The following is a 13,110-nucleotide window of genomic DNA, read 5'->3' on the forward strand; positions in this document are numbered from 1 at the left end:
AGGGATAGGTTCTCTTCCTTCAGCTCGAGCACAGCGGTTACAGGTTCAGTTACAAGCGCTGTTTCAAACTCCGAACCCCCGGGCTTGGGACTATGTACAAGGTTCCATGGCCTCCACCTTGGATGTGGTAAAGTGAGCCAGAGTTCACATGTGCCCCCTCCAGTGGCACCTTCTGAGCCGTTGGTCTCCGCTCTCGGAGAATTACGAGGTTCAGGTGCCATGTTCGGGTCGTCTTCACACAATCATGCACTGGTGGTTCATTCAAAAGAATCTGGTGTCGGGCATTCCTCTGGCAACCCCAGACTGGAAGATATTAACCACGGATGTGTCACTGGTTGGGGGGCTCATTGGTTGCAACAGACGGCCCAGGGCATTTGGACTTCGACGGAGGTGTCATGGTCCATCAACCGCTTGGCGTTATGGGCGATTCGTCTGGCCCTTCAGGAGTCTGTCTCTTCTCCTCAGTTGTCCAGTTCGAGTTCTTTCGGACAGTGCTATGGCAGTCGCCTACGTAAACCATCAGGGGGGCAACAGGAGTGCACCCCTAACGCGTGAGGTGGCTCTGATCTGCCGTTGGGCAGAGACTCATCTCTTGTTCTTCACAGCAGCTCATATAGCGGGGTCACAGAATGTGGAATCTTACTTTCTCAGTCGCCACCAGTTGGAGCTGGTGGAGTGGACGCTCTCCCCTCTGGCCTTTGATCAGATAACTGCCCGTTGGGGGATGCCAGAGATGGACGCCATATGACCCTTCTTACTGCCTCCAAAAAGGACGAAGAGATGGTCAGAAAGACGAAATTCATTAGTCACCTCCAAATACCTGAGAAAAGCCTGTCTCATGTCGAGACAGCGAAGAGCCCGGAATTGCTCAGTGTAATCTTACCGGCGGAAGGCCGGCAAATGTAGGGAGTGCCCCAAGTGGAAATGAGAAACCACCTTGGGCAATCTCATTTCATGTCCTCTCATTCTACCGCCTTCGCATCTCTGGAAAAGGTTCGTTTGCGGATTAATACCTTTCAAATATTTGAACGTCTATATCATATCACCCCTATTTCTCCTTTCCTCCAGAGTATACGTGTTCAGGTCAGCAAGTCTCTCCTTTTCTTCTCAACCTCGCCCTTTCAAGGGCCAGGCCGTAAGACCAAAGGGGGAGGGATCCTCCATTGTGACTGGCCCCTGCAGCAGGAGATGGTCCTGTGCCGGCAGCAGAAAAGGACGATCGAACAGAAGCCTGATCACATCTGTGTACCAGGGTCATCTGGGCAATCCAGGGCCACTAGGATTACTCGACTGGGATGACTGGCTATGCGAGTCAATAATCTGCCGACCATTGGCCACGGGGGAATGGCATAGAGCAGGCCCCTGGGCCAAGGTTGAAGAAGGGCATCGATGCCTTCTGAGCCCAGCTCTCATCCCCTGAAAGAAACGGGGAACCTTCGCATTGACACCATAGCCCATGGTTACGGGAGGCCTTCTCTTCGGCATACGTGGCATTGGGCAAGCAAGCCTCTTTGCAAGTTCGTGCTCATTCTGTGCGAGCTCAAGCTTCCTCTTATGCAGAGTCCCATTTGGTTTCTCTGGAAGATATCTGCAGGGCAGCTACATGGGCTTCAGTCCATGCAGTCACTCATCATTATTGGGTGGATGTGGCAGCTCATCAGGATGTGGTGTTTGGCTCTTCAGTGATTACTGCCGGGTTGGGGGTGTCCCGTCCTATTTGAGGACTGCTTGGGTACATCCCACAAGTCTCTGAATTGATCTGTGGGATGCCATGGAAGGAAAAATTAATTCTTACCTGATAATTTCCTTTCCATTAGGCCCAACAGATCAATCCAGAGGCCCCCGTGGGTTTACTGTCTGCGGTTTTGTTGCAGTTGGTTAATGTTTTGTTTTTTTTTTCAAGTTCCGTTGTTCTGAATGTTCTTTTGTTTGATTAAAAATAAATAAATAAATATAGAAGTAGTGGAAGTATGTTGGGCAATTGGTCTGACAATGTCAGGAGAGTTTTCTATTGTTTCCATTCCACTGCTTTGGTATCGTTCATACTGAGGTTCAGTTGGCTGCACAGGTCCACATATAGCAAATGTCGGAGGTTCTCTCTATCTCCACCTGCTCATAGAGGGACACAATCCACAAGTCTCTGGATTGATCTGTTGGGACTAATGGAAAGAAAATTATCAGGTAAGAATTAATTTTTTCTTGTTTAACCATTCTGTGGTTTAATTCACTTACAGAACTCTCCTATAGAAAAAATATATCACTGAAAAGGGAATTTGTTTGAAAATAGGGAGCATATTACACAAGTCGACTCAAAAAAAAAAAGCTAAAAACAAATTTGCCACTGAAGGGTCCATTGTAGCCCCCATGGCAACTCCTGATACTTGCTGAAAAATCTTATCATGTTGAAAAAAAATTTTGTCATTTCTATTTCTGCTAACTGCAGAACATGGATTAAATTTTTCTACTTTTTTGGAGGGGGTGTGTCAGGGGGTGGAGAGCAGGTGTTACTTCACTAATCAGCACAGCTACATTACCACACGCTAACTGTTTAGCGCAGGATTACCACCTGAGCTCTTACTGCGTACAAGATAGGTGTCAATGTGCTCACATGGTAATTTTTTTCTAATGGTCATCTGCTAATGGGAACATTAGCACATGACCATTAATACAAAAAAATAGAAAAATCAGCCATTTTGTGGCTGCAGTAAAAATCATGGGACTTTGCACGTGGGAAAACCCACTTAAGGGAGTGCTAAGGCTACTTTTTGCTGCAGCTTAGTAAAAGAGCCCCCATGTTATCTTTCTCTTACAAAATAATGATCTACACCTTTGTTCAAGCAGTTCCATGGTGATGGCGCCCAGGTGATGTTAGATAACTTGGTCCATGTACTGTAACTTTAACTAGAAAAGTTGTGATCAGAGAGTAGATAGATTAGCACTATGAACCATTTACTACACTGAAACATTTTGATTAGTGTCCTGTCTTTGGTTTTTTATTTTTGTATTTCCTTTGCCGGCTATAACTGTATGAAAACTTCTGACTGGAAAGAGTTTGCAAAGCAGAACTCAAAGTAATTCTCTTCCCTTTTAAAATCTCAGCATTCTGCTTTTGATATTGCAATTAACGTAACTTTATATCTTTAAACGTCCTTTCTAGGTTTCTGAAGATGAGAATTCCAGACAGAGGCAGTGGAGGCCCCAGATTTACAGAAAATGCACAGACATTCCATGGCTGATTCTGTTCTTCCTTTTTTGGTCTGGTTTGGTAAGCACAGTTACTGCTTGTAAAGCAATTAAGCTGTAGTAACTGCAGCTGTTTACTTCATCCACTGGTTGAAGGGCATTTGTATATTCTGTATCTTCTCTTTATATACAAAATATTTACTAAAAGTTCCTTGTAAAAAAAAAAAAAAAAAAAAAAAAATATATATATATATATATATATATATATAATGTGTGTATGTGTTACATACGTAGTAGATGATGGCAGATAAAGACCTGTACAGTCCATCCAGTCTGCCCAACAAGATAAACTCATAGTATATGGTATGATACATATACTTGATCTTGATTTGTCCTTGCCCTTTTCAGGGCCCAGACTGTAGAAGTCTGCCCGGGACTGGCCTTGTTCTCCGGTTACGGAAGCTGAATCTGTCCAACCACGATCAAGGCACAGACCTTAGAAGTCTGCCCAGCACTGTTGTGTGTATGTGTACATCTATTATATATAGATAGATAGATTGATTTAGGGGCCCTTTTACAAAGCGGCAGTAAGCCCAGCGAGGGCATACTGTTCTGTCTTCCGGGACTACCATCAGCCCAATGTAGCCACCGGCAATAGTCCCGCCCCAAACACATGCCATTTCCGGGGGGAAACAAAACTCCTGGGAAATGGCTTGCACAGTGGTAATTGGGCATCGCCGCACGCTGTCCGGTTAGTACGGGAGCCCTTATCGCCACCTCAGTGGGTGGCGGTAGAGACTTCCCACCGTGTGGCCTAATGGTAAGAGTTATCTGACCGTGTCGCCATTTTTTTTGGGGGGGGGGGGGGGGAGATTTTATTGGCTGTGAAAAAAGCCCTGGCGCGCAGGAAAAACAGCTACTGCAGGGCCCTTTTTCCTGCAGCTTAGTAAAAAAAAATGCTAAAAGACATTGATGCTATACAGGAGAACATGAGCCGGTCAAATCAAAAGGAGGGCTTTTTTTAATTTTTTCTTTAACTGGTTTATTTCCCAGTACAGTAAACTTTTAGAAAATGGGCTTTTTCCTGTCCAGTGAGAACATAGATATGTGAAATAAAGTTAGGAAGCACCCTTGACCACTAAATTCATGAAATCGTATTCATGTAAAAATGCTTTAAAATAGTAAAATCCCTTGGACTTGATGAAAACTTGGTTGGATTACACAACTGTTGCCAGTACTGTTTTTTAAATTCGGGTTCTGTTTTTCTTTTTTTTTTTAATTATTTTATTTATTCATTTTATATTACATTTTATTTTTTGTTACATTTGTACCCCGCGCTTTCCCACTCATGGCAGGCTCAATGCGGCTTACATGGGGCAGTGGAGGGTTAAGTGACTTGCCCAGAGTCACAAGGAGCTGCCTGTGCCTGAAGTGGGAATTGAACTCAGTTCCTCAGTTCCCCAGGACCAGAGTCCACCACCCTAACCACTAGGCCACTCCTCCACTCCTTTATGTCCAATACATAAATGGGAAAGAAAAGAGAAAATATCAACTAAAACAAACATTAAGGAAAAATATCATCTTTGTTAGTCCACATTATTGTCCACAATTGGAGGATCCAATATCAGGAACAAACTCAAAGAAAATAAGAAAAACACGGAATGGTTAATCTTACAATTCATATTATCTGAGGGAGGAAGGTTAATCGGTAATTGCAGCCGGTACAGTGGTAACTTAAAGGAAGTTGCTACAGAGGGTTCTTCATCTGTTCTTTTAACTGCACAAACTCTTGTAATTTCCTGGGTTCAACAAATAAGTAATCAGGAAATAAAACACAAGGGAATCGCTCTAGGAAGGTCCCACCCAGGGCATTGATTCTTGACTTAAAAGCCAAGAGTTCACACCTCCTAGTCTGCTATTCTCTTGAGTAATATGTCAGGAAATATATTTATCTTTGAACCCAAAAAAACACCTCCTAGTCTGCGATTCTCTTGAGTAATATGTCAGGAAATATATTTATCTTTGAACCCAAAAAAACTATCAGCCATATGTCGGAAATACAATTTCAAAACATTGTTCCTATCTAAATCAAAGGCAATAATGGACTATAGGAGACAGACATTCAGGCTTATTTTCGAAAGAGAAGGGCGCCCATCTTTCGACACAAATCGGGAGATGGGCGTCCTTCTCCCAGGGTCGCCCAAATCGGCATAATCGAAAGCCGATTTTGGGCGTCCTCAACTGCTTTCCGTCGCGGGGACGACCAAAGTTCACGGGGGCGTGTCGGAAGCATAGCGAAGTTTGGACTGGGGCGTGCTTAACACGTGGGCATCCTCGGCCGATAATGGAAAAAAGAAGGGCGTCCCTGACGAGCACTTGGCCGATTTTACTTGGTCCATTTTTTCTTGCAACCAAGCCTCAAAAAGGTGCCTGAACTGACCAGATGACCACCGGAGGGAATCAGGGATGACCTCCCCTTACTCCCCCAGTGGTCACTAACCCCCTCCCACCCTAAAAAAAAACTTTAAAAATATTTTTTGCCATCCTCAAATGTCATACCCAGCTCCCTGACAGCAGTATGCAGGTCCCTGGAGCAATTTTAGTGGGTGCTGTGCACTTCAGGCAGGCGGACCCAGGCCCATCCCCCCCCTACCTGTTACACTTGTGGTGGTAAATGTGAGCCCTTCAAACCCCACCAGAAACCCACTGTACCCACATCTAGGTGCCCCACTTCACCCCTTAGGGCTATGGTAGTGTTGTACAGTTGTGGGGAGTGGGTTTTGGGGGGGGGGGCTCAGCACCCAAGGTAAGGGAGCTTTGCCCCTTGGGTACAATTTCTGAAGTCCACTGTAGTGGCCTCTAGGATGCCCGGTTGGTGTCCTGGCATGTCAGGGGGACCAGTGCACTATGAATGCTGGCTCCTCCCACAACCAAATGGCTTGTATTTGGTCGTTTCTGAGATGGGCGTTCTCGGTTTCCATTATCGCTGAAAACCGGGGACGACCATCTCTAAGGTCGACCTAAATGTTGAGATTTAGGCGTCCCCGACTGTATTATCGAAATGAAAGATGGACGCCCATCTTGTTTCTATAATACGGGTTTCCCCGCCCCTTCCGGAAGACGTCCTGCAAGGACGCCCTCAGGAAAACTTGGGTGCCCCGTTAGATTATGCCCCTCATTGTAAGTCAAAAGGAGGGTCTGTTTTTGCATAGCTGAGCAGTTTAATAGTTTGTTTGCATACGTTAATTAAGTTTGCCAGATGAATTGGTGGCAATGTAAAAGATTCTAATTCTAAAGTCTGTCTCGTTCTCCTCTTTCTCCTTGCTTTTTCCAGATGTTTATAACAGGATATGCCATTATGGCTGGAGCTGCAGAAAGGCTTATATTTGGTTATGATAGTTATGGAAATGTGTGTGGAAGGAAGAACACTCCTGTAAGAGATGCCCCACTTTCTGGACAGGACATGACTGATAAAAAGTAAGCACATGTAATTTGAATAGTAGTAGCAGTGGCTTCTTTGTATTACTACTGAAAAATCTTTGTCTACTGAAATATTCACATGGGGACAATTCTCACATTGTTCACATTGGGATAGAGACCACATATAATTTTATTTGCAGGCTTTGCACCAATTCTGAAACTGATAGCATGCATATATCCCTGGATTCTGTAAATGGTGTGCAAATTTACACATGTACAATTGCACTCTGTCCTGAGATGTGCATGCAATTAGCGCCAATTGGTTGCTAACAATCAGTTATTGGCAACATTTTAGATTTGCATGCGTGCATCTTGCTACGCACTATTCTGTAAAGATCCATGCACAACTCTTATAGCGTGCATCTCAAGGGGGTGTGATCATGGGAGGGGCCTAGGTGAGTCAGGGATGTTCATTAAAGACATGTGCAGTATTACTGAATACTGGAGATCCATGCCTGATTTGCATGCCAGGATTTACACCAGGTTTCAGGTGGTGTAAATCCACCCATGCAAAATTTGGCATTGAAATTTGTCTCTAAACGCTATTCTATAAATGGTGCATAACTGTATTGGTGCTCAGTTTGCCTGCTGTACAATGTTTTTCATTTTTTTCATTGCTGATTAGTGTTAATAAATAATATTTTTCATTAAAGATACCCTAAGCCTGTTCTTTATGCATAAAGTATGTTTTCCGTGCACTTTTTAAGGGGTTATCATTGTTTTCTGTATTAACTAACTTTTCACTAATCTGACAAAAGGGTCGGTCCCATTTACGTTGGATAATCGAGACTGTACTGTAGTTGCCTACTTTCTTTTGTAGAATATTAATGTATCCAGGTATTTACACACATATATGTGTAGATGGGAGCACTTATGCCAGCCATAGAGCTGATGTAAATGCTCACACTTAGATTGGTGCATAACTTATAATATTTTATAGGCTACGTGTTTAATTGTGTTTCCTGTCCCGCTGTACCCATACTCGGCCAATGTGAACACCCACCTGCAAAGCACATGCGTTTGAGGATATACATGTACTTACAAAATTGTGGGTAGCCAGTAGCTCCTTATAGAATTACTTCCATTAATGGTGAGCAGTTACCAGATGGATGATTGATGCAAATGAAACACTTTGAAATTTGCCCTCATCAAGGTATTAGAAGAAGTGAAGGTTCTGTGTAATGTTGTTATTCAGCAGGGGCGGACTGACCATTTGGGCCACCGGGCAGTGCCCGATGGCCCAGAGGCTCTTCCTAGTTACCCTTGCCCGCCGCTGTTGCTGCCGTCAACACACACTACAGCCGTCAGCCGCCCTGGTGGTCTAGAGGCTGCCGCACGCTGTAAAAAGAAAATGATAAAGCTGCTCCGGAACCTCGCCCTCTGACACACTTCCTGCTGCAGTGGGGGAGGTTCCAGCAGAGCCTCACTGTCAGAATTGCAGCACACAGCTCTGTACTGGCAGGCAGGTAGCTTTATTTTTTTCTTTTAGAGCTCAGAAGCGCTGCAATATGGAGCTGGTTTGAAACGGGGTGGTTGGGGTCGGGAAGACAGACTGCAGGAGCCAGAACCCCATGGGACCAACTAAAGAGGTTAGCTTGAGAACAGGCCAGGGGACAGCATGTTTTGTGGAATGAAGTGGTATATTGTAAGGTTCCCCAGTGCAGATTTAACAGTTAAGATGAAGAACCCATCAGGAAACAGGATATCCTCACTGATATTTGGCCATCTTATTGTATTGAAGTTAGAACAGAGTAGAAAAATGAGCTCACAAAATACAGAGTTTATAATTGCTGTTTCTACCAGCTACAATATTTTTTGAAGCTGTTATAATGATATTCAATTTTTATTTCATGATATTTATATCTACATATGGGAAGCTTTCAAATTAATTAAAAAGCTGTCAAATAAGTTTAAGAAAATCTTTTGTCCTCCACCTTTTAAGGCACTGTCTATCCAACTGGAACAGCTTTAGACTTTTTACAGATGGATCATGCATAGGCAGGCCATTATTTCTAATAATCTTTTGCTGGATATGGTGGAAGGAGAGTTGGAAGGGGCATGCTGGGCACAGAGGAATGGGGGAAGAGAGACTGGGGAACATTCTGGCCTGTGTATGGACGGGGTGGAAAGGGAGATCAGGGGGCCATGGTGGAAACGGAGATTGTGGGATGTGCTGGGCATGGAAGAAATTAGGGGGGGGGGGTCATGCTGGGCATGGAGAAAGGTGGAAAGGGAGATGAGGGTGACATGCTAAGAATGAAAAAAAATCAATGAGTGGAAGAAATTAAGATAGGAGGAGAGAAAAACATGGCAAATGAACAGGAGGCCCTGGACAGCGATCTAAGAGATAAGAAGGAGCAGAGACTGAGACCATATAGGTAGAAAAATAATTTTATTTTCCATTTATTGATTGCAATGTGTCAGTTTTGGAATTGACATTTACTATCTTTATATTTTGCACTGTACAAGGACATGCAACATTTTCTATTTCTCTGGTGTTGTGCTGCATGTAGAGTCTGGCGTCTTGAGCTTTCAAGCTAATTGTTGTTTCTACTCTTAGAGGCCCTTTTACTAAAGCTTAGTATGCGCTAATGGGAATTAGTGTGCGCTAAGTGCCCTGTGGCCCATAGGTATAAAATAGGATATGCAGCATTTAGCGCTGCTAATTCCATTAGCACTTGCTAAGCTTTAGTGAAATGCCCCTTAGTTTGTGGTCACTTATCCTGTATTTTTGTCTGTAGATGTGACCAAGGCCAGATATTCTGTTAGTGTTGATTGTTGGGACCTGTAGTAGTAATAGTAATCCAGCTTGTTCAATTTTCCCAATAAGTGTATTGATGCTCTGGCCACATCGCGATATTTCCAATGCTGCCTTTTCTTAGGAAGGTCCTCGTTGGTGCTTTTATGGAATGGTAGATTTGGTCATTCAGGTTCCAAGTGACTTTTGTAGGGTTTTGTATAAATTCATAATATGCCTGCTGCTGGATAGAGGTTATCTTGTTGTGCTCCTTAGATTAATGTTTGGTTTGCTCTCCTCATTGATGTAGATTTTGTGATGTTTGTCAAATCTCTTTTTAAGTACTGTATAATAAATTTTTGAATAAAAAAAGAATTATTTGCTATTTATTAATTAGAATATGTCAGTTTTAAGAATGCACATATGCTAGAGCTGGTTTAAGACTTGGCAGGGACCCGTGAGAAAAATCTCACTCATTTAGTTTTCAGTCTTCAGCTTTGCGATGAGCCACCCTTGGTGTCTCTGCCCCGAACAAGCTATTAGACCACCCCTTCAAGGTAATGGCTGCGGGGGTGGCGGTATCGTGTGGGGAGGGGGTGCAGTTGTAGCACCTGTGGGGAGGGGGCCGTGGCAGTGTGTGGGCATGAGTGGCATTGGCGTTGGGGGGGGAACCAGAACGCACTCAGTGCCCGGGGGCCCAGAGTACTCTCAGTCCGCCCCTGTTATTCAGACAGTGCTGTAGTGTGTTTTGATACAGTTTCAGCATTTGATCTGAAACTGTATATTTACTTATTATACTGGTTTGCACAACAAGTATTAAAGTGGGTTGCAATAGTTAATTAGAAACAACATTTAAAAACAAGTGCATGGTCTTGGCGTAGAGGCAACTCTGTATCCAGGCTTGGGTCTAATGCGATAGTAATGTGATCTTCAATATGTTCGGTGAGGTTCACTGTTGTTTATGATCTGTGTTATCATACCTTGAACAACCATGTAAGGTTCATTCTAACTTGTTCTGCTGGAAGATTGTATCATTTGTCAATAAAGACTTCATACAAATAAATAAATAAATAAACAAGTGCATGAATGGAAGGGTCTGCTTCATGGGAAACTTATCATTTCCAAAGGTGTTCTTTAGATACTGTGCAGCAAGTTACAAGCCAAATGCCTAACTTGAAAGTTACACACAAGTTCCTGCACATGCACAAATGAAGAATTATACAGAGAAACATTGGAGGTCATTTTAGAAGGCCTGTGTGTCGTTTGCATGTGTAGGTTTATTTATGCAAGTGGCTCAACATGTCTTAAGTAGTGATTTTAGAAAAGGAGCTACTTACATATATATGTCCACAGCAAACAGTTTCCAAAGGCGCATATTTTGGGCAGGCCTGAAAAGTACGCATATGTTTCCTATTTTGAAACGGAGTTAAACATTTACATATCAGCGGTGTAACACACCAGAATTACCAATGTTGCATTCTTTCCTCCTGTTGGCAGAAGCAGGCTCAACCTGCAGTGGTATTGGTAAGGTGAGAGGGAAAGAAACAGGAGGATGAGAAGAGATGGAAGGGAAAGGAATGTGGTGAGTCAGAGGAGAGGGAAAATAAAGGTGAAAAGAGGGGCTAACGTAGACTTCCCCCAACAGCGTTGAAATATTCCCTTAGTGGCACTCAACTCCCCCCCCCCCCTTGTCTCAGCAACGCTCACCTTTTCCTTTTACGCACACACACACACACTCCCTCCTACAATCATGCCCTCACCTGCCAGTCCAGTTACTTAATACTCACTCAATCACAGACTGACTCAGGGAGCCAATTACTAGCATGTGCTGGCTCATTTTTATTCCTGTGGGCTCTGCTGCAGATAGTGCTTGCTACTGCCATTACTAAATGGCCCCTTCAGTGAAATTCACCTTTGTGCAATACTTAGAGGGGAACCTGGGGAAACGAGGAATGATATGGATCATCCTGGAAAGAGAAGATGGAATCTCTAGCCAAATGAAAAGCTGGGCAAAAATCTGACTGAAGATATCCATAAACTGGGAGTGAAAGGGGTGGTGCTATTGCTGGGAGATTTCAACTTGCCTGATGTGGATTTGAATATTCCATGTGCAGAATCAGAGAGAATGTGGATGCCTGCCAAAGTGCTTTGCTCAAACATGGTGATGGAACCCACGAGAGAAGGGATGACATTGGATCTGGTTCTCACAAATGGAGAAAGTATTTCTAATGTCCAGGTGTATGGCCACCTGGGCAGTAGTAATCATCACAAAATATGGTCTGAAATAAGAGCTGAAGCGGAGTCCCAACGCACAAAACTCATAGTACTGGATTTCAAACATGCTGACTAGTAAAAGGGGTAGTACTCAAAAGAAGAGAGAGCTGTCGGGATGGATAGTCATAGGAGACGTGGAAGAAAGGTGGTTCAAGCTGAAATCGGCTATTAATATGGCTACAGATCTTTATGTAAGGAAAGTAAACAAAAGCAAGAGAGAAAAAGGAAACTTGTATGGCTGAAAAATAGAGGCTGCATTCACAAAATGCAGAACACAACAAGAGGAGCACAGAAAAAAATACTTGATAAAACTTGAAGCAAAGAGGGATATACAGCTAGAAAAGGCACAGACTGAATAAAAAATGACAAAATATGTAAAGAGGTGACAAGACTTTTTTCAGTTATGTTGGAGAAAGGAGGAAGACTAGAAATGGAACTGTATGACTACAAGATGCTAAGATCCACTATGTAGAGAGTGATGAGTTAAAAATGGATGTGCTAAACAAATACTTCCTGGAGAAGAACAGTGGTCACTGCAAAGAGTGTATATGGAAATGTAGTAGATTTTGCACCATTACCAGAAAACAAAATGGTTATGAACAACATGGACAACGCCATGGGGCCAGATAGGATACATCTAAGAATTTTGAGGGAACTTGATATAGAGGCATTATAATATTCTTGGTTTTATTTTACATCCCTTTCCTTATAAATCCTAGCATCCTGTTTGCTTTTTTTGGCTGCCACACACAGGACAGAAGATTTGAGCATATTGTCTACAGTGACACCTGGGTGCTCACTCTTAAAATGGATCCTAACATCAGGTTTTTAGTTCTATTTGAACTGCCCCAAATTCTGCATTGATCTTATCTGATATGGGAGAGAGTTGAAGAACGATACTCTTCCAGTCTCACTATGTGAAAAGCTGGTACTTCAATTAACATTTTATTAGCAAACCTAAGCACTCTTGAAGGTTGATATAATTGAAGATCTGTTGAAACGGATGGAAAAGGTGGACAAAGTGATAGGGCCAGATGGCATATATCCGAGGGTACTGAAGGAATTTAGGGAAGTTCTAATTGCTGACATTTTTGAAGTTTCTCTGTAGAGGGGAGTGGTCCTGGAGGACTGGAGAAGAGCAGATGTGGTCCCTCTCCTCAAAAGCGGAAGTAAGGAAGAGGTTGGGAACTACAGGCCGGTAAGTCTGACTTCTGTGGTCAGTCATTTAATGGAAACATTTTTAAAACAGAGAATTGGAATCCAGTGGATTACAGGACCTGAGGCAACGTGATTTCACTAGAGGCAGGTCTTGTCAGACAAATCTGATTGATTTCATTGACTGGGTGACCAAAGAGTTGGATCAAGGGAGAGCGCTAGATGTGGTGTATTTAGATTTTAGCAGAGACTTTCACATGGTTCCGCATAGATAACTAATA

At 43.2% G+C, this 13,110-nt stretch overlaps 1 protein-coding gene across 1 annotated transcript in view; it reads left to right on the forward strand.

Moving 5' to 3' along the window:
* SLC44A3 (solute carrier family 44 member 3) overlaps positions 1–13,110 on the forward strand; it is a 125,076-nt gene that overhangs the window by 33,109 nt on the left and 78,857 nt on the right. The window contains exons 2-3 of the mRNA XM_030205940.1: positions 3,158–3,265; positions 6,518–6,660. Coding sequence (XP_030061800.1) covers positions 3,158–3,265; positions 6,518–6,660 — 251 coding nt within the window. The remainder of the gene's footprint in view (positions 1–3,157; positions 3,266–6,517; positions 6,661–13,110) is intronic.

This window comes from Microcaecilia unicolor, chromosome 6 (assembly GCF_901765095.1).
Source record: "Microcaecilia unicolor chromosome 6, aMicUni1.1, whole genome shotgun sequence".
NCBI classification, from domain to species: Eukaryota; Metazoa; Chordata; class Amphibia; order Gymnophiona; family Siphonopidae; genus Microcaecilia; species Microcaecilia unicolor.